The 24,306-nt window shown below is 51.1% G+C and overlaps 2 protein-coding genes across 4 annotated transcripts in view; one reads left to right on the top strand and one right to left on the bottom strand.

The window, feature by feature from the left end:
* TRIM46 (tripartite motif containing 46) overlaps window positions 1-16,222 on the top strand; it is a 43,216-nt gene extending 26,994 nt beyond the window's left edge. For 2 of the 3 annotated variants that reach the window (XM_038768645.1, XM_038768644.1), the window contains exons 8-10: window positions 2,119-2,412; window positions 11,954-12,248; window positions 15,650-16,221. In XM_038768645.1, coding sequence (XP_038624573.1) covers window positions 2,119-2,412; window positions 11,954-12,248; window positions 15,650-16,034 — 974 coding nt within the window. In that variant the 3' untranslated portion in view covers window positions 16,035-16,221. Of the gene's footprint in view, window positions 1-2,118; window positions 2,413-11,953; window positions 12,249-15,649 lie in introns of all 3 variants that reach the window. The other variant, XM_038768643.1, reaches the window with a different exon arrangement.
* Window positions 16,223-17,908: 1,686 nt separating this feature from the next.
* On the bottom strand, window positions 17,909-23,810 carry MUC1 (mucin 1, cell surface associated). Its single transcript, XM_038768490.1, has 7 exons — window positions 23,744-23,810; window positions 20,294-21,654; window positions 20,127-20,182; window positions 19,401-19,531; window positions 19,167-19,288; window positions 18,846-18,995; window positions 17,909-18,143 (listed from the first exon to the last, which is right to left on the bottom strand). The coding sequence occupies exons 1-7, from the start codon at window positions 23,808-23,810 to the stop codon at window positions 18,066-18,068; spliced, it is 1,965 nt and encodes a 654-aa protein (XP_038624418.1). The 3' UTR covers window positions 17,909-18,065.
* Window positions 23,811-24,306: the final 496 nt, after the last annotated feature.

Genomic DNA, 24,306 nt, shown 5'->3' with positions numbered 1-24,306 from the left:
AATAAATACGATTGATATAGAGACGGTCCCTACCCAACAACGGGCTCACAGTCTAGAAGGGGGAGACAGACAACAAAACATATTAACAAAATAAAATAAAATAAATAGAATAATAATGATTCATTCATTCATTCAATTGTATTGAGCGCTTACTGTGTGCAGAGCACTGTACTAAGCGCTTGGTATTTGGTATGATGGTATTTGTTAAGCACTTACCTTGTGCCAAGCACTGTTCTAAGCGCTGGGGAGGTTACAAGGTGATCAGGTTGGCCCACGGGGGGCTCGCAGTTTTAATCCCCATTTCACAGATGATGGAACTGAGGCCCAGGGAAGTGAATAATAATGGCATTTATTAAGCGCTTACTATGTGCAAAGCACTGTTCTAAGCGCTGAGGAGGTTACAAGGTGATCAGGTTGTCCCACGGGGGGCTCGCAGTTTTAATCCCCATTTTACAGATGATGGAACTGAGGCCCAGGGAAGTGAATAATAATGGCATTTATTAAGCGCTTACTATGTGCAAAGCACTGTTCTAAGCACTGAGGAGGTTACAAGGTGATCAGGTTGTCCCACGGGGGGCTCGCAGTCTTAATCCCCATTTTACAGATGACGGAACTGAGGCCCAGGGAAGTGAATAATAATAATGGCATTTATTAAGCATTTACTATGTGCAAAGCACTGTTCTAAGCGCTGGGGAGTTTACAAGGTGATCAGGTTGGCTCACGGGGGGCTTGCAGTTTTAATCCCCATTTCACAGATGATGGAACTGAGGCCCAGGGAAGTGAATAAAAATAATGGCATTTTATTAAGCGCTTACTATGTGCAAAGCACTGTTCTAAGCACTGCGGAGGTTACAAGGTGATCAGGTTGGCCCACGGGGGGCTCGCAGTTTTAATCCCCATTTCACAGATGATGGAACTGAGGCCCAGGGAAGTGAATAATAATGGCATTTATTAAGCGCTTACTATGTGCAAAGCACTGTTCTAAGCGCTGAGGAGGTTACAAGGTGATCAGGTTGGCCCACGGGGGGGCTCGCAGTTTTAATCCCCATTTTACAGATGGCGGAACTGAGGCCCAGGGAAGTGAAGTGACTTACCCAAAGTCACCCGGCTGCCAGGCGGCGGAGTCGGGCCTTGAACCCGTGACCTCTGACTCCAAAGCCCGGGCTCTTTCCACTGAGCCCCGCTAAGTAGCTTTTGAGTGCTAACCGGAGGCAGGGCACCGCACTAAGCGCTTAGGAGGGGGCGACAGGGTAAGAAGGCACCGTCCCCGCCCTGAGGGAGCTTCCATTCTTCGCGTCCAGTCCGCTCGGATCATCATCATCATCATCAATCGTATTTATTGAGCGCTTACTATGTGCAGAGCACTGGACTAAGCGCTTGGGAAGTACAAATTGGCAACATAGAGAGATGTGTCCATCTCGGATGTGTCCATCTCGGCTTCTCGTGGCGCTTGGTCCTTCCCGTGACCTTGGGCGCTGTCGGCCTTTCTCCTCGGCCTTGCCGTGTTTCTCTCCTCCCCGTGACCTTGGGCGCTCTCGGCCTTTCTCCTCGGCCTTGCCATGTTTGTCTCCTCCCCGTGACCTTGGGCGCTCTCGGCCTTTCTCCTCGGCCTTGCCATGTTTGTCTCCTCCCCGTGCCCTTGGGCGCTCTCGGCCTTTCTCCTCGGCCTTGCCGTGTTTCTCTCCTCCCCGTGACCTTGGGCGCTCTCGGCCTTTCTCCTCGGCCTTGCCGTGTTTGTCTCCTCCCCGTGACCTTGGGCGCTCTCGGCCTTTCTCCTCGGCCTTGCCGTGTTTCTCTCCTCCCCGTGACCTTGGGCGCTCTCGGCCTTTCTCCTCGGCCTTGCCCTGTTTCTCTCCTCCCCGTGCCCTTGGGCGCTCTCGGCCTTTCTCCTCGGCCTTGCCGTGTTTCTGTCCTCCCCGTGCCCTTGGGCGCTCTCGGCCTTTCCCCTCGGCCTTGCCGTGTTTCTCTCCTTGCCCCTGTGCCCGGCCCCTGCCCCTCCAGCCCTCCTTTCCCCGGGCCCTCACCCACACTCACCTCCCGGCCCTCTCCCGCCCCGGCGTCCGGCCCCCGACGCCCGGCGGGCGCCCTGACCCTCGGCCTCCCCGTCTCCCCCGGCAGTGCCCGAGGCCCCGGTCATCGACACCCAGCGCACGTTCGCCTACGACCAGATCTTCCTGTGCTGGCGCCTGCCCCCGCAGTCCCCGCCGGCCTGGCACTTCACGGTGGAGTTCCGTCGGACGGACGCCCCGGGTGCCCCGCGCTGGCAGCGACGCGAGGACGTCAGGGGCACCAGTGCCATCCTGGAGAACGCGGACACGGGCGCCGTCTACGTCCTGCGCGTCCGCGGCTGCAACCGGGCCGGCCTGGGCGAGTACAGCGAGGACGTCTACTTGCACACGCCGCCCGCCCCGGGTCAGTGCTCCCCAGGACTTCCAATCGTATTTATTGAGCGCTTACTCTGTGCAGAGCACTGTACGAAGCGCTTAAGCGATCAGTCCTCCCCATTCCTCCTGGGCAGCGCTCCCCATTCCCCCTGGTCAGTGCCGCCCGCACGACTCCTGATCGGTGCCCACTGTGCCTCCCACGAAGCAGCGGGGCTTGGTGGAAAGAGCCCGGGCTTTGGAGTCAGAGGTCGTGGGTTCAAATCCTGGCCCTGCCAACCGTCAGCTGGGTGACTTTGGGCAAGTCTGGGTCTCAGTTCCCTCTTCTGTCAAATGGGGGTGAAAACTGTGAGCCCCCCCGGGACAACCTGATCACCTTGTAACCTCCCCAGCTCTTAGAACAGTGCTTTGCACATAGTAAGCGCTTAACAAATACCATTATTATTATTATTATTATTATTATTATTATTATTACCCCCCATGCCTCCCGGCCAGTGGCCCCCACACTGCCCAGTCAGGGCCGGGCATTCCCCCCAGCTCCCAATCAATCAATCAATCGTATTTATTGAGCGCTTACTGTGTGCAGAGCACTGTACTAAGCGCTTGGGAAGTACAAGTTGGCAACATATAGAGACTGTCCCTACCCAACAGTGGGTCTTTTAGACTGTGAGCCCACTGCTGGGTAGGGACTGTCTCTATATGTTACCAACTTACAGTGCTCTGCACACAGTAAGCGCTCAATAAATACGATTGACGATGATAAAAGAATACCAGTGAATACCACTGGACTTACTGTCCTGTACCCGGACGTCCCTCTCTGACCCCAGGTGACTCCCCTCCCTCATGTCCGCTCCGTGCTCACCCTGTGCCCTCCTCTACCATTCGTTCAATCGTATTCATTGAGCACTTCCTGTGTGCGGGGCACCATACTAAGCGCTTGGGAGAGGACAGTAATAATAATGATGGTATTTGTTAAGCGCTTTCTCTGTGCCAGGCACCGTACGACTGGGGTGGATCCAAGCAAATGGGGTCAGACACAGTCCCTGTCCCACATTCATTCATTCAATCGTATTTATGGAGCGCTTACTGTGTGCAGAGCACTGTACTAAACGCTTAGGAAGTACAAGTCGGCAACATATAGAGACGGTCCCTACCCAACAACGGGCTCAGTCTAGAAGGGGGAGACGGACAACAAAACAAAACACGCGGACAGGTGTCAAGTCATCACTCACCGTCTCGATCCCCATTTTACAGATGAGGGAACTGAGAGGCCCAGAGAAGTGAAGTGACTTTCCCAAGGTCACCCAGCAGACGAGTGGCGGAGGCGGGATTGGAACTCATGACCTTCCGTTTCTCAGGCTCTATCTTCTAGGCCGTGCTGCTTCCCATATAGAATGGTAATAGAATAAGGGAATAATAAGAATAGACAATAGAATAATATAACACATTCCCTGCCCACAATGAGCTCCGTATGTCCGTCCCCCCCGCCGCACCCTCTGGTTCATTCATTCATTCAATCGTATTTATTCATTCAATCATATTTATGGAGCGCTTACTGTGTGCAGAGCACTGTACTAAGCGCTTGGGAAGTCCAAGTCGGAAACATCTAGAGACGGTCCCTACCCAACGACGGGCTCCCAGTCTAGAAGGGGGAGACAGACAACAAAACAAAACGTGTGGACAGGTGTCAAGTCATCACTCACAGTCTCAATCCCCATTTTACAGATGAGGGAACCGAGGCCCAGAGAAGTGAAGTGACTTGCCCAAGGTCACCCAGCAGACAAGTGGTGGAGCCGGGATTAGAACTCATGACTCCCAGGCTGTATCCTCCAGGCCGGCCGTGCTGCTTCCCATATAGAATAATAATAGAATAAGAGAATAATAAGAGTAGACAATAGAATAATAAAACATATTCAGGCCGTGTTGCTTCCCGTATAGAATAATAAGAGAATAATAAGAGTAGACAATAGAATAATATAACGCTAATAATGGCGTTTGTTAAGCGCTTACTATGTGCAAAGCACTAAGAGAATAATAAGAGTAGACAATAGAATAATATAACACATTCAGGCCATGCTGCTTCCCATATAGAATAATAAGAGAATAATAAGAGTAGACAATAGAATAATATAACCCATTCAGGCCGTGCTGCTCCCCATATAGAATAATAATAGAATAAGAGAATAATAAGAGTAGACAGTAGAATAATATAACACATTCAGGCCGTGCTGCTTCCCATATAGAATAATAATAGAATAAGAGAATAATAAGAGTAGACAATAGAATAATATAACACTTTCAGGCCGTGCTGCTTCCCATATAGAATAATAATAGAATAAAAGAATAATAAGAGTAGACAATAGAATAATATAACACATTCCGGCCGTGCTGCTTCCCATATAGAATAATAAGAGAATAAGAGAATAATAAGAGTAGACAATAGAATGATATAACACATTCAGGCCGTGCTGCTTCCCATATAGAATAATAAGAGAATAAGAGAATAATAAGAGTATATATGTATATTTGTTTGTACATATTTGTTACTCTATTTATTTATTTATTTATTTATTTTACTTGTACATATCTATTCTATTTATTTTATTTTGTTAGTATGTTTGGTTTTGTTCTCTGTCTCTCCCTTTTAGGCTGTGAGCCCACTGTTGGGTAGGGACCGTCTCTAGATGTTGCCGACTTGTACTTCCCAAGTGCTTAGTACAGTGCTCTGCACAGAGTAAGCGCTCAATAAATACGATTGATGATGAATAAGAGTAGACAATAGAATAATATGACACATTCCGGCCATGCTGCTTCCCATATAGAATAATAATAGAATAAGAGAATAATAAGAGTAGACAATAGAATAATATAACACATTACGGTCGTGCTGCTTCACATAGAATAATAATAGAATGAGGGAATAATAAGAGTAGACAATAGAATAATATGACACATTCCGGCCGTGCTGCTTCCCATATAGAATAATAATAGAATAAGAGAATAATAAGAGTAGACAATAGAATAATATAACACATTCCGGTCGTGCTGCTCCCCATATAGAATAATAATAGAATAAGAGAATAATAAGAGTAGACAGTAGAATAATATAACACATTCAGGCCGTGCTGCTTCCCATATAGAATAATAATAGAATAAGAGAATAATAAGAGTAGACAATAGAATGATATAACACATTCAGGCCGTGCTGCTTCCCATATAGAATAATAATAGAATAAGAGAATAATAAGAGTAGACAATAGAATAATATAACACTTTCAGGCCGTGCTGCTTCCCATATAGAATAATAATAGAATAAAAGAATAATAAGAGTAGACAATAGAATAATATAACACATTCAGGCCGTGCTGCTTCCCATATAGAATAATAATAGAATAAGAGAATAATAAGAGTAGACAATAGAATAATATAACACTTTCAGGCCGTGCTGCTTCCCATATAGAATAATAATAGAATAAAAGAATAATAAGAGTAGACAATAGAATAATATAACACATTCCGGCCGTGCTGCTTCCCATATAGAATAATAAGAGAATAAGAGAATAATAAGAGTAGACAATAGAATGATATAACACATTCAGGCCGTGCTGCTTCCCATATAGAATAATAAGAGAATAAGAGAATAATAAGAGTATATATGTATATTTGTTTGTACATATTTGTTACTCTTTTTATTTATTTATTTATTTTACTTGTACATATCTATTCTATTTATTTTATTTTGTTAGTATGTTTGGTTTTGTTCTCTGTCTCCCCCTTTTAGGCTGTGAGCCCACTGTTGGGTAGGGACCGTCTCTAGATGTTGCCGACTTGTACTTCCCAAGTGCTTAGTACAGTGCTCTGCACAGAGTAAGCGCTCAATAAATACGATTGATGATGAATAAGAGTAGACAATAGAATAATATGACACATTCAGGCCGTGCTGCTTCACATATAGAATAATAATAGAATAAGAGAATAATAAGAGTAGACAATAGAATAATATGACACATTCCGGCCATGCTGCTTCCCATATAGAATAATAATAGAATAAGAGAATAATAAGAGTAGACAATAGAATAATATCACACATTACGGTCGTGCTGCTTCACATAGAATAATAATAGAATGAGGGAATAATAAGAGTAGACAATAGAATAATATGACACATTCCGGCCGTGCTGCTTCCCATATAGAATAATAATAGAATAAGAGAATAATAAGAGTAGACAATAGAATAATATAACACATTCCGGTCGTGCTGCTCCCCATATAGAATAATAATAGAATAAGAGAATAATAAGAGTAGACAGTAGAATAATATAACACATTCAGGCCGTGCTGCTTCCCATATAGAATAATAATAGAATAAGAGAATAATAAGAGTAGACAATAGAATGATATAACACATTCAGGCCGTGCTGCTTCCCATATAGAATAATAATAGAATAAGAGAATAATAAGAGTAGACAATAGAATAATATAACACTTTCAGGCCGTGCTGCTTCCCATATAGAATAATAATAGAATAAAAGAATAATAAGAGTAGACAATAGAATAATATAACACATTCCGGCCGTGCTGCTTCCCATATAGAATAATAAGAGAATAAGAGAATAATAAGAGTAGACAATAGAATGATATAACACATTCAGGCCATGCTGCTTCCCATATAGAATAATAATAGAATAAGAGAATAATAAGAGTATATATGTATATTTGTTTGTACATATTTGTTACTCTATTTATTTATTTATTTATTTATTTTACTTGTACATATCTATTCTATTTATTTTATTTTGTTAGTATGTTTGGTTTTGTTCTCTGTCTCCCCCTTTTAGGCTGTGAGCCCACTGTTGGGTAGGGACCGTCTCTAGATGTTGCCGACTTGTACTTCCCAAGTGCTTAGTACAGTGCTCTGCACAGAGTCAGCGCTCAATAAATACGATTGATGATGAATAAGAGTAGACAATAGAATAATATGACACATTCAGGCCGTGCTGCTTCACATATAGAATAATAATAGAATAAGAGAATAATAAGGGTAGACAATAGAATAATATAACACATTCCGGCCGTGCTGCTCCCCATATAGAATAATAATAGAATAAGAGAATAATAAGAGTAGACAATAGAATAATATAACACATTCCAGCCGTGCTGCTTCCCATATAGAATAATAACAGAATAAAAGAATAATAAGTTTAGACAATAGAATAATATAACACATTCAGGCCGTGCTGCTTCCCATATAGAATAATAAGAGAATAAGAGAATAATAAGAGTAGACAATAGAATAATATAACACATTCAGGCCGTGCTGCTTCCCATATAGAATAATAATAGAATAAGAGAATAATAAGGGTAGACAATAGAATGATATAACACATTCAGGCCGTGCTGCTTCCCATATAGAATAATAATAGAATAAGAGAATAATAAGAGTAGACAATAGAAAGATATAACACATTCAGGCCGTGCTGCTTCCCATATAGAATAATAATAGAATAAGAGAATAATAAGAGTAGACAATAGAATAATATGACACATTCAGGCCGTGCTGCTTCCCATCTAGAATAATAACAGAATAAGAGAATAATAAGAGTAGACAATAGAATGATATAACACATTCAGGCCGTGCTGCTTCCTATATAGAATAGTAATAGATTAAGAGAATATTAAGAGTAGACAATAGAATAATATCACACATTCAGGCCGTGCTACTTCCCATATAGAATAATAATAGAATAAGAGAATAATAAGAGTAGACAATAGAATAATATCACACATTCAGGCCGTGCTGCTTCCCATATAGAATAATAATAGAATAAGAGAATAATAAGAGTAGGCAATAGAATAATATAACACATTCAGGCCGTGCTGCTTCCTATATAGAATAATAATAGATTAAGAGAATATTAAGAGTAGACAATAGAATAATATCACACATTCAGGCCGTGCTGCTTCCCATATAGAATAATAATAGATTAAGAGAATATTAAGAGTAGACAATAGAATAATATCACACATTCAGGCCGTGCTGCTTCCTATATAGAATAATAATAGATTAAGAGAATATTAAGAGTAGACAATAGAATAATATCACACATTCAGGCCGTGCTGCTTCCCATATAGAATAATAATAGAATAAGAGAATATTAAGAGTAGACAATAGAATAATATCACACATTCAGGCCGTTCTGCTTCCCATATAGAATAATAATAGAATAAGAGAATAATAAGACTAGACAATAGAACAATATGACACATTCAGGCCGTGCTGCTTCCCATATAGAATAATAATAGAATAAGAGAATAATAAGAGTAGACAATAGAATAATATAACACATTCAGGCCGTGCTGCTTCCCATATAGAATAATAATAGAATAAGAGAATAATAAGAGTAGACAATAGAATAATATAACACTTTCAGGCCGTGCTGCTTCCCATATAGAATAATAATAGAATAAGAGAATAATAAGAGTAGACAATAGAATAATATAACACATTCCGGCCGTGCTGCTTCCCATATAGAATAATAAGAGAATAATAAGAGTAGACAATAGAATGATATAACACATTCAGGCCGTGCTGCTTCCCATATAGAATAATAATAGAATAAGAGAATAATAAGAGTATATATGTATATTTGTTTGTACATGTTTGTTACTCTATTTATTTATTTATTTATTTATTTTGCTTGTACATATCTATTCTATTTATTTTATTTTGTTAGTATGTTTGGTTTTGTTCTCTGTCTCCCCCTTTTAGGCTGTGAGCCCACTGTTGGGTAGGGACCGTCTCTAGATGTTGCCGACTTGTACTTCCCAAGTGCTTAGTACAGTGCTCTGCACAGAGTCAGCGCTCAATAAATACGATTGATGATGAATAAGAGTAGACAATAGAATAATATGACACATTCAGGCCGTGCTGCTTCACATATAGAATAATAATAGAATAAGAGAATAATAAGAGTAGACAATAGAATAATATGACACATTCCGGCCGTGCTGCTTCCCATATAGAATAATAATAGAATAAGAGAATAATAAGAGTAGACAATAGAATAATATAACACATTACGGTCGTGCTGCTTCAAATAGAATAATAATAGAATGAGGGAATAATAAGAGTAGACAATAGAATAATATGACACATTCCGGCCGTGCTGCTTCCCATATAGAATAATAATAGAATAAGAGAATAATAAGAGTAGACAATAGAATAATATAACACATTCCGGTCGTGCTGCTTCCCATATAGAATAATAATAGAATAAGAGAATAATAAGAGTAGACAATAGAATAATATAACACATTCCCTGCCCACGATGAGCTCCGTATATCCGTCCCCCCTGCCACACCCTCTGGTTCATTCATTCATTCAATCGTATTCATTGAGCGCTTACTGTGTGCAGAGCACTGTACTAAGCGCTTGGGAAGTCCAAGTCGGCAACCTATAGAGACGGTCCCTACCCAACGACGGGCTCCCAGTCTAGAAGGGGGAGACGGATGACAAAACAAAACAAGGAGACGGGTGTCAAGATAGTCGGAACAAAAAGAATTAAAGCTAGATTCATTCATTCATTCAATCGTATTTATTAATGGTGGTATTTGTTAAGCGCTTACTATGTGCAAAGCACTGTTCTAAGCGCTGGGGGGGATACAAGGTGATCAGGTTGTCCCACTTGGGGCTCCCAGTCTTCATCCCCATTTTACAGATGAGGTAACTGAGGCCCAGAGAAGTGAAGTGACTTGCCCAGCGTCACACAGCTGACAACTGGCTTTTAAACTGTGAGCCCACTGTTGGGTAGGGACTGTCTCTATATGTTGCCAATTTGTACTTCCCAAGAGCTTAGTACAGTGCTCTGCACACAGTAAGCGCTCAATAAATACAAAAAAAAAAAAATTGGCAGAGCCGGGATTTGAACCCGTGACCTCTGACTCCAAAGCCCGGGCTCTTTCCACTGAGCCACGCTGCTTCTCCTACTGTTTATTGTTGAATTGTCCTTGAGCGCTTACTGTGTGCAGAGCACTGGACTAAGCGCTTGGGAAGTCCAAGTTGGCAACATCTAGAGACGGTCCCTACCCAACAGTGGGCTCACGGTCTCGAAGGTCACACGAGGCGCAGTCTAGACGCACATGATTAACAAAATAAATAGAATAGTAAATAGGTACAGGTAAAATAGAGTAATAAATCAGTACAAATATATAGACAAGGGCTGTGGGGAGGGGAAGGAGGAGAGGGAAAAGGGGGCTCAGTCTGGGAAGGCCTCTCGGAGCTCTGGTTGTCTCCAATCATCATCATCATCAATCGTATTTATTGAGCGCTTACTATGCGCAGAGCACTGTATTAAGCGCTTGGGAAGTACAAATTGGCAACATATAGAGACAGTCCCTACCCAGCAGTGGGCTCCCAGTCAATCAATCAATCAATCAATCAGTCGTGTTTATTGAGCGCTTACTGTGTGCAGAGCACTGGACTAAGAGCTTGGGATGTACAAGTTGGCAACATATAGTACATATCCATTACTCTATTTTTATTTATTTTACTGGTACCTATCTATTCTATTGATTTTATTTTGTTAGCCTGGTTTTGTTCTCTGTCTCCCCCCCTGCTAGACCGTGAGCCCGCCGGCGGGTCGGGACCGTCTCTAGGTGTTGCCAGCTTGTCCTTCCCAAGCGCTTCGTCCAGTGCTCTGCACACAGTAAGCGCTCGATAAATACGATTGATTGATCGATCGATTGATATGGAGACGGTGCCTACCCAACGGCGGGCTCCAGTGGGCTTTCTCAATCAATCAATCAATCAATCAATCAATAGTATTTATCGAGCGCTTACTATGTGCAGAGCACCGGACTAAGCGCTTGGGAAGTACAAATTGGCATCACATAGAGAACAGTCCCTACCCAACAGTGGGCTCACAGTCTAAAAGGGGGAGACGGAGAACAGAATCAATCAATCAATCAATCAATCGTATTTATTGAGCGCTTACTATGTGCAGAGCACTGGACTAAGCGCTTGGGAAGTACAAATTGGCATCACATAGAGAACAGTCCCTACCCAACAGTGGGCTCCCAGTCTAAAAGGGGGAGACAGAGAACAGAATCAATCAATCAATCAATCAATCGTATTTATTGAGCGCTTACTATGTGCAGAGCACTGGACTAAGCGCTTGGGAAGTACAAATTGGCATCACATAGAGACAGTCCCTACCCAACAGTGGGCTCCCAGTCTAAAAGGGGGAGACAGAGAACAGAACCAAACATACCAACAAAATGAAATAAGTAGGATAGAGATGTGCAAGTAAAATAAATAAATAAATAAATAGAGTAATAAATATGTACTACCATATATACATATATACAGGTGCTGTGGGGAAGGGAAGGAGGAAGAAGAACCAAACATACCAACAAAATAAAATAAGTAGGATAGAGATGTACAAGTAAAATAAATAAATAAATAAATAAATAGAGTAATAAATGTGTACAACCATAACTTTCTCGCCCCCGGTCCCCCCCCCCCCCACCCCCGTCTGACCCGCTTGTGTCTCTGGTCCTCCCGCCCTCCCCAGTCCTTCACTTCTCCCTGGACGGCCGCGCCGTGGGCAACCGTGAGCGGCTGGCCGTGAGCCGGGACCAGCGGGCCGTCCGCAGCCTGCCCGGGCTGCCCCTGCTGCTGGCGGCCGACCGCCTGCTGACCAGCTGCCACCTCAGCGTCGACCTGGTCCTGGGCGACGTGGCCGTCACCCAGGGCCGCAGCTACTGGGCCTGCGCCGTGGACCCGGCCTCCTTCCTCGTGCGCGTCGGCGTCGGGCTGGAGAGCAAGCTGCACGACACCTTCCGCGGGGCCGACGTGGCCAGTCCCAGGTGCGGGACCTGCCCCAAGACGGGCCTGGGGGGCTGGGAGGGGTCAGAGGTGGGATGGGGCCCGGGGCCGAGAGTTTGGGACTGATAATAATCACGATGGGGGTATTTGTTAAAGCGCTTACTATGTGCCAACCACTGTTCTGGGCACTGAAGTGGATACAAGGTAATCAGGTTGTCCCACATGGGGCTCCCAGTCTTCACCCCCATTTTACAGATGAGGAAACTGAGGGTACTTCCCAAGCGCTTAGTACAGTGCTCTGCACCCAGTAAGCACTCAATAAGTACGATTGATTGATTGACAATCAGTCACACAGCAGACAGGTGGCAGAGCCAAAATTAGAACCCACGTCCTCTGACTCCCAAGCTCGGGCTCTTTAATAATAATGATGATGGCATTTGGTAAGCGCTTACTATGTGCCAAGCACTGTTCTAAGCGCTGGGGGGGCGGGGGGATATGAGGTGATCAGGTTGTCCCACAAGGGGCTCCCAGTCTTCATCCCCATTTTACAGATGAGGAAACTGAGGCACAGAGAAGTTAAGTGGCTTGCCCAACTTCACACAGCGGACAGGTGGCAGAGCCGGGGTTAGAACCCACGTCCTCTGACTCCCAAGCTCGGGCTCTTTAATAATAATAATGATGGCATTTGGTAAGCGCTTACTATGTGCCAAGCACTGTTGTAAGCGCTGGAGGGGGGGATACAAGGTGATCAGGTTGTCCCACGGGGGGCTCCCAGTCTTTATCCCCATTTTACAGATGAGGAAACTGAGGCTCAGAGAAATGAAGTGATTTGCCCAAGGTCACACAGCAGACAGGTGGCAGAGCCGGGGTTAGAACCCACGTCCTCTGACTCCCAAGCTCGGGCTCTTTAATAATAATAATGATGGCATTTGTTAAGTGTTTACTGTGTGCCAAGCACTGTTCTAAGCGCTGGGGGGGGATACAAGGTGATCAGGTTGTCCCTTGTGGGGCTCACAGTCTTCATCCCCATTTTACAAATGAGGGAACTGAGGCTCAGAGAAGTGAAGTGACTTGCCCAAGGTCACACAGCAGACAGGTGGCAGAGCCAGGATTAGAACCCACATACGCTGACTCCCAAGCTCGGGCTCTTTAATAATAATAATGGTGGCATTTGTTAAGCGTTTACTATGTGCCAAGCACTGTTCTAAGCGCTGGGTAAGAGTAAGCAGCGTGGCTCAGTGGAAAGAGCCCGGGCTTTGGAGTCAGAGGTCATGGGTTCAAATCCCGGCACCGCCAACTGTCAGCTGTGTGACTTTGGTCAAGTCACTTAATTTTTCTGTGCCTCAGTTCCCTCATCTGGAAAATGGGGATTAAAACTGTGAGCCCCCCGTGGGACAACCTGATCACCTTGTAACCTCCCCAGCGCTTAGAACAGTGCTTTGCACATAGTAAGCGCTTAACAAATGCCATTATTGTTGTTGTTGGGGGGGATACAAGGTGATCAGGTTGTCCCACAGGGGGCTCCCAGTCTTCATCCCCATTTTACAGATGAGGAAACTGAGGCACAGAGAAGTTAAGTGGCTTGCCCAAGGTCACACAGCAGACAGGTGGCAGAGCCAGGGTTAGAACCCACGTCCTCTGACTCCCAAGCTCGGGCTCTTTAATAATAATAATGGTGGCATTTGTTAAGCATTTACTATGTGCCAAGCACTGTTCTAAGCACTGGGGGGGATCCGAGGTGATCAGGTTGTCCCATGCGGGGCTCCCAGTCTTCATCCCCATTCTACAGATGAGGGAACTGAGGCTCAGAGAAGTGAAGTGACTTGCCCAAGGTCACACAGCGGACAGGTGGCAGAGCCAGGGTTAGAACCCACGTCCTCTGACTCCCAAGCTTGGGCTCTTTAATAATAATAATGATGGCATTTGTTAAGCATTTACTATGTGCCAAGCACTGTTCTAAGCGCTCGTGGCGATCCGAGGTGATCAGGTTGTCCCATGCGGGGCTCACAGTCTTCATCCCCATTCTACAGATGAGGGAACTGAGGCTCAGAGAAGTGAAGTGACTTGCCCAAGGTCACACAGCAGACATAATAATAATAATAATGATGGCATTTATTAAGCACTTACTATGTGCAAAGCACTGTTCTAAGCACTGGAGATATTACAAGGTGATCAGGTTGTCCCACGGGGGGCTCACAGTCTTAATCCCCATTTTTACAGATGAGGTAACTGAGGCACAGAGAAGTGAAGTGACTTGCCCAAAGTCACACAGCTGGCAACTGGCAGAGCCGGGATTTGAACCCATGACCTCTGGCTCCAAAGCCCGGGCTCTTTCCACTGAGCCACGCTGCTTCCCAGTAAACATGGGGAGGAGCCAGTCGACATGGGGGGGAGGCAGGATTAGAACCCAGGACGTCTGACTCCCAAGCCCGGGCTCTTTCCACTGAGCCACGCAGGGGCTAGGGGTGTCGGCGATGGGGAGGAGCCTAGGACTGGAGGGCTAGGGATCGGGGTGGGGAGGGGCCAAGGGCCCTGTAATAGACGGGAGGCCCAGGGTCATTCATTCAATCGTATTTATTGAGCGCTTACTGTGTGCAGAGCACTGGACTAAGGGTCATGGGATGGACAGGGAGCTAAGAGTGTGGGAGACAGTAGACCCCGGGCCATGGGGTCTTTTAGACTGTGAGCCCACTGTTGGGTAGGGACTCTCTCTATATGTTGCCAATTTGTCCTTCCCAAGCGCTTAGTACAGTGCTCTGCACATAGTAAGCGCTCAATAAATATGATTGATGATGATAGTAAGCACTCAATAAATACGATTGATGATGATGATGATGAATGGGGGAGGACGGGAGGGTCCGGGGCCGTGGGATTCATTCATTCATTCGATCGTATTTATTGAGCGCTTACCGTGTGCGGAGCACTGTACTAAGCGCCTGGGAAGCACAAGTTGGCAACATACAGAGACGGTCTCTACCCAACAGTGGGCTCACAGTCTAGAAATGGTGAGATGGACGGGGGCCGCAAGGACCCCAGAGCCACGGGGCGGACTGGGGGGGCCGTGGGTGTAGAGGACGGGAGTCCCGGAGCCGTGAGAAGCAGCGGGGTCCAGCGGCTAGAGCCCGGGCCTGGGAATTAGAAGGCCCTGGGTTCTAATCCCGGCTCCGCCTCGTCTCTGCCGGGTGACCTCGGTCAAGCCGCTCCACTTCTCTGGACCTCAGTTTCCCTCATTTTGCGAAGCAGGGATTGAGAACGTGAGTCCCGTGTAGGCCGGGGACGGTATCCACCCCAATCACCTCGGATCGCCCCCCGATTAGGACAGAACGTGGCCCGGAGTAGGCGCCTAACAAATACCGTCGCCATCGTCACTACTACCACGGCGGTTACGGGGAGCCGGGGAGGGGCGGCCCCCGGCTCACCGCCCCCTCCGTGCCCGCCACAGGTACGACCCGGACAGCGGGCACGACAGCGGGGCCGAGGACGCGGCGGTGGAGGCGGCGCCGCCCTTCGCCTTCCTGACCATTGGCATGGGCAAGATCCTGCTGGGCGGCGGGGCCGGGCTCACAGGCCGCGAGGCCGGGCAGGCCGGGCAGGCCGGGCCGGGGGTGAGCACGGTGCCCCTGCCCCCGCGCCTGGGCGTCTGCCTGGACTACGAGCGCGGGCGGGTCAGCTTCCTGGACGCCGTGTCCTTCCGGGGGCTGTGGGAGAGCCCCCTGGACTGCTCGGGTCCCGTCTGCCCGGCCTTCGCCTTCATCGGGGGCGGCGCCGTCCAGCTGCAGGAGACGGCCGCCCACCGCCCCGACCGCAAGCTGCCCAAGGGCGACTGAGCCGGGCGGGCACCGGCCCCCTAACTCTGCCCGACCTCGGCTCTGCCTGCCCCCCACCCCGGGGCCTGGCATCCCCGCCCCTACTCCAGGAGACGGAGGGATGGGGGTCTCCTACCTGCCCCCCTCCGCCCCCTCCCCTCCCCGCATGCTTCGCTCTGCCCCCGTCCTTGCCCGGGCAACCCCCGTTTCGACGTTTCTATCAATAAAGCACCAGGCTCGCCCACTGGCAGCCCGCCCAGACCTACCCACACTCCCATTTTTCTGTTTCTGGCTGGCGGAGGCGGCTGTGCATGTGGGTGGGTGGCAGTACTGGGGGTGTTGAAGCAGCGTGACTGGGGGGCAAGGGAGTCGGAGGATGTGGGTTCTAATCCCGGCTCTGCCACTCATCTCAGGCAAGCCACCTCCCTTCTCTAGGCCTCGGTGACCTCGTCTGTAAAATGGGGATTAAGACCGGGAGCCCCGCGTGGGACAACCTGATGACCTTGTGGCTCCCCCAGCGCTTCGAACGGTGCTCGGCCCCTAGTAAGCGCTTAACGAGTAATAATAATGATAATGGAATTTATTAAGCGCTTACTGTGTGCAAAGCACCGTTCTAAGCGCTGGGGCGGTTACAAGGTGATCAGGTTGGCCCAACGGGGGCTCACAGTCTTCATCCCCATTTGACAGTTGAGGTAACTGAGGCCCAGAGAAGTTAAGTGACTTGCCCGAGGTCACACAGCTGACAATTGGAGGAGCCGGGATTTGAACCCATGACCTCTGATTCCAAAGCCCGGGCTCTTTCCACTGAGCCATGCTGCTTCTCAAGTACCATCATCGTTATTATTATTATTATTATTATTATTATTATTGTGCGTATCTGTGTGCGCCCAGCCACGCTGCTTCTCAAGTACCGTCATCGTTATTATTATTATTATTATTGCGCGTATCTGTGTGCGCTCTGCCGCTTGAGGGGGACCTAGGTGGGCGCGGAAGCAGCGTGGCTCAGTGGCCAGAGCCCGGGCTCGGGAGTCAGAGGTCGTGGGTTCCAATCCCGACTCCGCCACTTATCGGCTGGGTGACCTTGGGCCAGTCGCCTCGCTTCTCTGGGCCTCAGTGACCTCATCTGTCAAACGGGGATGACGACCGTGAGCCCCACGGGGGATGACCTGGTTACCTTGGATCTCCCCCGGCGCTCGGCACCTAGTAAGTGCTTAATAAAACCCATCATTATTATCCCCACCCCAGCCCTGGCCGCTTCCGCCCGCCCGGCCCGAGGACAGTCTTCGGGCCGAATTATAACTGATGATGGTATTTGTTAAGTGCTTACTACGTGCCAGGCACCGTAGTAAGGGCAGGGGTGGATACCGGGCATGGGGCCTTCCTTCCTCCTCCATGCCCACAGGGAAGGGCACCAGGTTTGGGCGGGAGGCCGGGGCGAGGGAGGGCGGCCCCGGGCAGCCGGTCGGTCACCTGGAACCGCTTCCCTGTTCCGGAAAAAGGCCAACTGGGCGTCCCGGCCCCCCTCAGCGGGCCCAGGGCCAGCACTTTCCCGGCCCCTCTGCCCTCTTATCAGCTCAGAGTTGATTTTTCTTCCGCTAGTGCCCGGCTCTGTCGGCCACTTGCGTGGCTAAGAATAGAAGAGCGTGTGGGCCCCGTGCCAAGGGGCGGCACACGGGGAAAAGTTTACCTTCTCACACCGCCACCCCCACCTGTGGTTACCGTGTGCCCCTGGATCGGTGCCAGGGGGGTCACGGTGGGCAGCTCTGGAGTCCGCCGGGGAAGGGGAGAGGTCGGGGCACGCGGCGCCAAGGGGCACGGAGGGCGGGTTCGTCCCGCCGGGGACCAGGGGCGTCGCACGTAGAGAGGCCAAGACCAGGCACGGTGAGGGTGGGTGAGTGGGCAGGGGGTGCGGTTTTTATTACGGGAGGGTCCAGCCCGTCCCCGGCCCGCGGTCCTTCATGCGCCGGCACGGGCTCCTCGGGCATCCGCGGGCACCGTACCCGCTGCAGGGTGGGCACAGCCTCGGGGAGGGGCGGTTGGGGGGGGGGAGCGCTACAGGCTGTCCGAGTTGACTGCCGGGTTGGTGAAGGAGATGCCACCGCCGCCGCCGCCGCCGTTGCCCGAAGAGACCTGGGGGGAGAGCGAGGGGCAGGGACAACTGGGTTCCTTCACCGCCCCACAAGGCCCGACTGGCTCAGTCCTGCCCTCACACTGCTTGGAGAAGCAGCGTGGTTCAGTGGAAAGAGCCCGGGCTTTGGAGTCCGAGGTCATGGGTTCAAATCCCGGCTCCGCCACTTATCAGCTGCGTGACTTGGGGCAAGTCACTTCGCTTCTCTGGGCCTCAGTGACCTCATCTGTAAAATGGGGATGAAGACCGGGAGCCCCCCGGGGGACAACCCGATCACCTTGTTAACCTCCCCAGCGCTTAGAACGGTGCTTTGCACAGAGTAAGCGCTTAATGAATGCTACCATTATTATTATTATTATTATTATTACACCCCAGCTGTCTTTCCCCGGCTCTGGCCCGGGCCTCTCCCCTCTGACCTCTCACCCGAGAGAGAGGGCGGAGGGAGGGTCCGGGCCGGGCCCGGGGAAGGGGGACGGAGGGAGCCGAATCAATATTTGCCAGCGGAAGGTGTGGACGGGCACATGGGGCCTGCGGAAGCGGAGGGGGAAGGGGTGTAGCGAGCTCCTCCACCTGCCCCCTGCCCCTCAACCGAGCGATCCAAGGCCCGCGGGTTCCCCGGGCCCCCGACGGGCCTAGCACCCAGGCCCGCCCCTCGCCCGCCCGGGGCCCAGCTCCCAGCACGAGGCCTCGCGCCCTCCGCTCACCTCCCCGTGAGGCCGGGGCTTGGTGCCCGGGGCCAGGTAGCTCCCGTGGGTGTGATAGGCCGGGTACTCACTCATCGGGTGGTACGTGTCCCGGGTGGAGGAGAAGAGGTCGAAACGGCCACCCCGGCGCCGCCGCCACCAGGCCGTCACCTGCGGGGCCGGCGGGAGGGGGGCCGGGGCACGGCGGCGGGGCGGGGGGCCTGGGGTCACCATGGGGGGCTGGGAGGGGCTCGTGGATACAGTGGGGAGGGGGCGAGAGGGTGGCGGGGGGGGTCAGAGGTGGGAGAAAAGCGGGGAGGGGGAAGGGGAGCCGCCACTCACCAGCCACACAAGGTGGATGAGGGCAAGGAGGACCAGGAAGCTGAGCAAGACCAGCAGGGCGATGCCCCACCCGGGCACGGAAGCGCCCGCGGGCCCTGTGCTGGGCGGGTTCCAGTCCAGTACTGGAAGGCAGACGGCGGAGGGGCATCAGCCCAGACCCCCCACTCCTCCCGCCCCGCCGGACGGAGCCTCCTCGGGGAAGGGGGGGAGTCCGAGCCCCGGCCCGCCGCTCACCGTTGACCCCCGAGATCCTCAAGCCGAGGACCGTCGTGTTCTCGGTCTTGGAAAGAGTCTTCTGGACCTCCTCGGCCGTGGCCCGACCCGGGGCGAACAGCAGGTACGCGTCCACCACCACGGAGCCCGAACTGGGCACAGGCAGATTGGCACCCGGGCCCCGTCCTCCCCTCCCCGACCCTATCCGTGGGCCCAGGTTCTCTTTAACGGTATTTGTGGAGCGCTTACTAGGTGCCAGGCTCTATAGTAAGCATTGCGGTAGGTACAATCAGAAGCTATCCTTGCTGGGGCTCACAGTCTTAATTCCCATTTTACAGACGGGGAACCGAGGCCCAGAGAGGCGAAGTGACTTGGCCAAGGTCCCACAGCAGACAAGGGGTGGAGCCAGTCCTTCCCCCCCGAGGTCCCCATTTTACAGACGAGGGAACTGAGGCCCAGAGAGGCGAAGTGACTTGGCCAAGGTCCCACAGCAGACAAGGGGTGGAGCCGGTCCTTCCCCCCCGAGGTCCCCATTTTACAGATGAGGGAACTGAGGCCCAGAGGGCGAATTGACTTGGCCAAGGTCCCGCAGCAGACAAGGGGCGGAGCCGGGATTAGAACCCAGGTCCTTCCCCCCCCTGAGGTCCCGGGCCCTCCCCTCCCCAACCTTGTCTCCACTGGTCCGGTGTCTTCCTCCCCCAACCCCCCGCCCAAGGTCTCGGAACCACCCCACCCCCTCCCAAGTACCTGAATCGGATGTGTGCGTATCCCAGAAAACCCAGGTCCTTGAAGACTTCTCGGAACTGATGCAACAGATACGGAGGACAAGTTGGCGGGACAGCGGGTTGGGGAGGGACCTAAGGTTCCCCCGTGGCATCGGAGGGCGAGGCCTGGGGGTGGGGGATGCCACTCACCAGCTCCAAAATGTTCTCCTCCAACGCCCGGAAGTGGGAAGAGTGGGGGTCCTGTAGGGAATTGCTGAAGACCCGGTTGGTGATGCGGAAGCAGAGAGAGAAAACGGAGACTGGGAGGGCGCCGGGTGGGGAGCTGGAAGTGGGGGTGACGGGACGGCTGTGGTTGGCCGTGGTGGCCGAGGTGGGACGAGTGGGGTTGGCCGTGGTGGCCGAGGTGGGACGAGTGAGGTTGGCCGTGGTGGCCGAGGTGGCACCGCTCTGGTTGGCCGTGGTGGGACCGCCGTGGTCGGCCGTGGTGGGACCGCCGTGGTCGGCTGTGGTAGTTGGGATAGCCATGGTGGGACGACTGTGGTCCGCGGTTGAAACCGAGGGAGTTCTGGGGCCGGCAGTTGTAGCCGAGGGGGCTCCGGGGCCCGTGGTTGTAGACGAGGAGGCTCCGGGGCCCGTGGTTGTAGACGAGGAGGCTTCAGGGCCCGTGGTTGTAGCCGAGGGAGTTTCGGGGGCAACGGTGGTAGCCGAAGGGGCTCCAGGGGTCATGGTTGTAGCTGGAGAGGTTTCGGGGGTGGTGGTTGGAGCCGAGGGATTTGAGGGGGCAATCGTTGGAGCCGAGCTGGCTCCAAGGGTCACGGTTGGAGCCGGAGAGGTTTCGGGGCTGGTGGTTGGAGCCGAGAGATTTGAGGGGGCAGCGGTTGGAGCCGAGGGGGCTCCAAGGGTCACGGTTGGAGCCGGAGAGGTTTCGGGGCTGGTGGTTGGAGCCGAGGGATTTGAAGGGGCAATCGTTGGAGCCGAGCTGGCTCCAAGGGTCACGGTTGGAGCCGGAGAGGTTTCGGGGCTGGTGGTTGGAGCCGAGGGATTTGAGGGGGCAGCGGTTGGAGCCGAGGAGGCTCCAAGGGTCACGGTTGGAGCCGGAGAGGTTTCGGGGCTGGTGGTTGGAGCCGAGGGATTTGAGGGGGCAGCGGTTGGAGCCGAGGAGGCTCCAGGGGTCACGGTTGGAGCCGGAGAGGTTTCGGGGCTGGTGGTTGGAGCCGAGGGATTTGAGGGGGCAGCGGTTGGAGCCGAGGAGGCTCCAAGGGTCACGGTTGGAGCCGGAGAGGTTTCGGGGCTGGTGGTTGGAGCCGAGGGATTTGAGGGGGCAGCGGTTGGAGCCGAGGAGGCTCCAAGGGTCACGGTTGGAGCCGGAGAGGTTTTGAGGGCGGGAGTTGTAGCCGAGGGGCCGCTGGAGCCGGCGGTTGTAGCCGAGGGGTTTCCGGGGCCCACGGTTGAAGTCGAAGGGGTTCCGGAGGCCGGGGCTGAAACAGAGGAAGCGACAGGTGCCGTATTTGTGCTCCAGCCAGCGGTCGCCCTGCTTTCCGAGCTCATACCTGTTTGGGGTCGGCGAAGTCGGCCGCCCGCGCCCCCAACCCCGGCCCCTCCCCAGCTGACCAGGGCAGAGCCCAGCTGGGAGCTGAAGTACAACAGGGAAATACATTCCGCAGGGTTGGGGAGCCACAGCGATGGGGTGGGGTTTACGGTGGTGGTGGTGGTGGTGGTGGTGGGGACACGACATTCCCCGGGGCCCTTCTTCCCTCCCTGTTCCTTCCCCGGGCAGCCTCCGGTCAACCGGTCGGACCACCATGCTGTGTGCGGAGCGCTGGACTAAGCGCTTGGGAGAGGACGGATCCAACCGTACGCGGATGCACTCCCTGCCCCCAGACGAAATTTCCAGTCTAGAGGGGAAGAAGGACGTGAATGGGAATAAATCAACGAGGGCGGGGGACACACACACACACACACACAAAGGGAGTGAGCTGGGGTGACGCAGAAAGGAGTGGGAAGGCTTAATCAGGGAATCAATCAATCAATCGGATTTACTGAGCGCTTACTGTGTGCAGAGCACTGTACTAAGCGCTTGGGAAGTCCAAGTTGGCAACATATAGAGACGGTCCCTACCCGACAGTGGGCTCACGGTCTAAAAGGGAGAGACAGAGAACAAAACCAAACATACTAACAAAATAAAATACATAGATATGTACAAGTAAAATAAATAAATAAATAAATAAATCACATTTATTGAGCGCTTACTGTGTGCAGAGCACTGTACTAAGCGCTGGGGAAGTCCAAGTCGGCAACATATAGAGACAGTCCCTACCCAGCAGTGGGCTCACAGTCTAAAAGGGAGAGACAGAGAACAAAACCAAACCTAATAACAAAATAAAATAAATAGAATGGATATGTACAAGTAAAATAAATAAATAAATCGTATTTATTGAGCGCTTACTGTGTGCAGAGCACTGTACTAAGCGCTGGGGAAGCACAAGTTGGCAACATCTAGAGACAGTCCCTACCCAACAGTGGGCTCACAGTCTAGAAGGGGGAGACAGAGAACAAAACCAAACATACTAACAAAATAAAATACATAGATATGTACAAGTAAACTAAATAAATAAGTCGTATTTATTGAGCGCTTACTGTGTGCCTCTAGAGCACTGTAGTAAGCGCAGGGGAAGTCCAAGTCGGCAACATATAGAGACAGTCCCTACCCAGCAGTGGGCTCACAGTCTAAAAGGGAGAGACAGAGAACAAAACCAAGCCTACTAACACAATAAAATAAATAGAATAGATATGTACAAGTAAAATAAATAAATAGTATTTATTGAGCGCTTACTGTGTGCCTCTAGAGCACTGTACTAAGCGCAGGGGAAGTCCAAGTCGGCAACATATAGGGACAGTCCCTACCCAGCAGTGGGCTCACAGTCTAAAAGGGAGAGACAGAGAACAAAACCAAGCATACCAACACAATAAAATTAATAGAATAGATATGTACAAGTAAAATAAATAAATAAATCGTATTTATTGAGCGCTTCCCGTGTGCAGAGCACTGTACTAAGCGCTGGGGAAGTCCAAGTCGGCAACATATAGAGACAGTCCCTACCCAACAGTGGGCTCACAGTCTAAAAGGGAGAGACAGAGAACAAAACCAAGCATACCAACACAATAAAATTAATAGAATAGATTTGTACAAGTAAAATAAATAAATAAATCGTATTTATTGAGCGCTTACTGTGTGCCTCTAGAGCACTGTACTAAGCGCAGGGGAAGTCCAAGTCGGCAACATATAGAGACAGTCCCTACCCAACAGTGGGCTCACAGTCTAAAAGGGAGAGACAGAGAACAAAACCAAGCCTACTAACACAATAAAATAAATAGAATAGATATGTACAAGTAAAATAAATAGAGTAATATTAGAGGGAAGGCTTCTTGGAGGAGATGGGCCTCCGATAAGGCCTTGAAGGGGGCGAGAGGCCTGGTCTGTGGGATGTGGGAATTGGGGTCCCCCCTTCCCTAAGGGCATCCTGGGGTGTGTTGAGGTGGGCAGCCCTGTCACCAGCTGCGGGTGCCCCCCTGGGGGGTGGGCATGGGGGCATCAAGAGGGCAGGGCCCGGTGCCCCCCACCCTCCCCGGCCCCCTCACCTGTGGACAGCAGTGCCAGCAGCAGCAGCGGCAGCAGATGGAGGGAGGGCCTGGGCAGGGGTGGCATGGCTGGGGTTGGCATGGCTGAGGTGGGCGAGGCGGAAAGTGGGGTTGCCCACGGCTCGGCCACCGGGCCGCTTTATACCGGGCCCCAACCTCCGCCCTCCTGCAAGTGTGCCAAGGCAGCCGGACCAGGTGGGAGCAGGCCCAACCCCGCCCCCGACCCACCTGCCCCCTCCTCCCCTTCCCTCTTCCTCCTCCTCCTCCTCCCCCTCCTCCTCCTCCCCTTCTCTGGGAATCCGAATTCCTGGGGAGGCGAGGAGGAAGCGGAGCGGGAAGAGGAAGGCGTCGAGGGACCGGCCCCGCTCACCCCACCCGCCCCCAGCGGCTCGGGAGGCCGAGGTCGTGGGTTCGAATCCCGACTCCTCCCCTTGTCAGCTGGGTGACCTTGGATAAGTCACTTCACTTCTCTGGGCCTCAGTTCCCTCATCTGTCAAATGGGGATGAAGACTGGGAGCCCCCCGTGGGACAACCCGATCACCTTGCATTCCCCCCCGCCCAGC

Source organism: Tachyglossus aculeatus, chromosome Y4, assembly GCF_015852505.1.
Source record: "Tachyglossus aculeatus isolate mTacAcu1 chromosome Y4, mTacAcu1.pri, whole genome shotgun sequence".
Lineage (NCBI taxonomy): Eukaryota > Metazoa > Chordata > Mammalia > Monotremata > Tachyglossidae > Tachyglossus > Tachyglossus aculeatus.
This window is presented reverse-complemented; position numbering and strand designations above follow the sequence as displayed.

Excerpts from the sequence above, each read along its gene's own strand:
- MUC1 (XM_038768490.1), bottom strand. The coding sequence starts at position 23,810 with ATGCCACCCCTGCCCAGGCCCTCCCTCCATCTGCTGCCGCTGCTGCTG. Across the intron at positions 20,183-20,293 it reads AGGAGAACATTTTGGAGCTG|TTCCGAGAAGTCTTCAAGGA; the intron begins GTGAGTGGCATC and ends CTGTTGCATCAG. Across the intron at positions 19,532-20,126 it reads TACGCACACATCCGATTCAG|TTCGGGCTCCGTGGTGGTGG; the intron begins GTACTTGGGAGG and ends GCCTGTGCCCAG.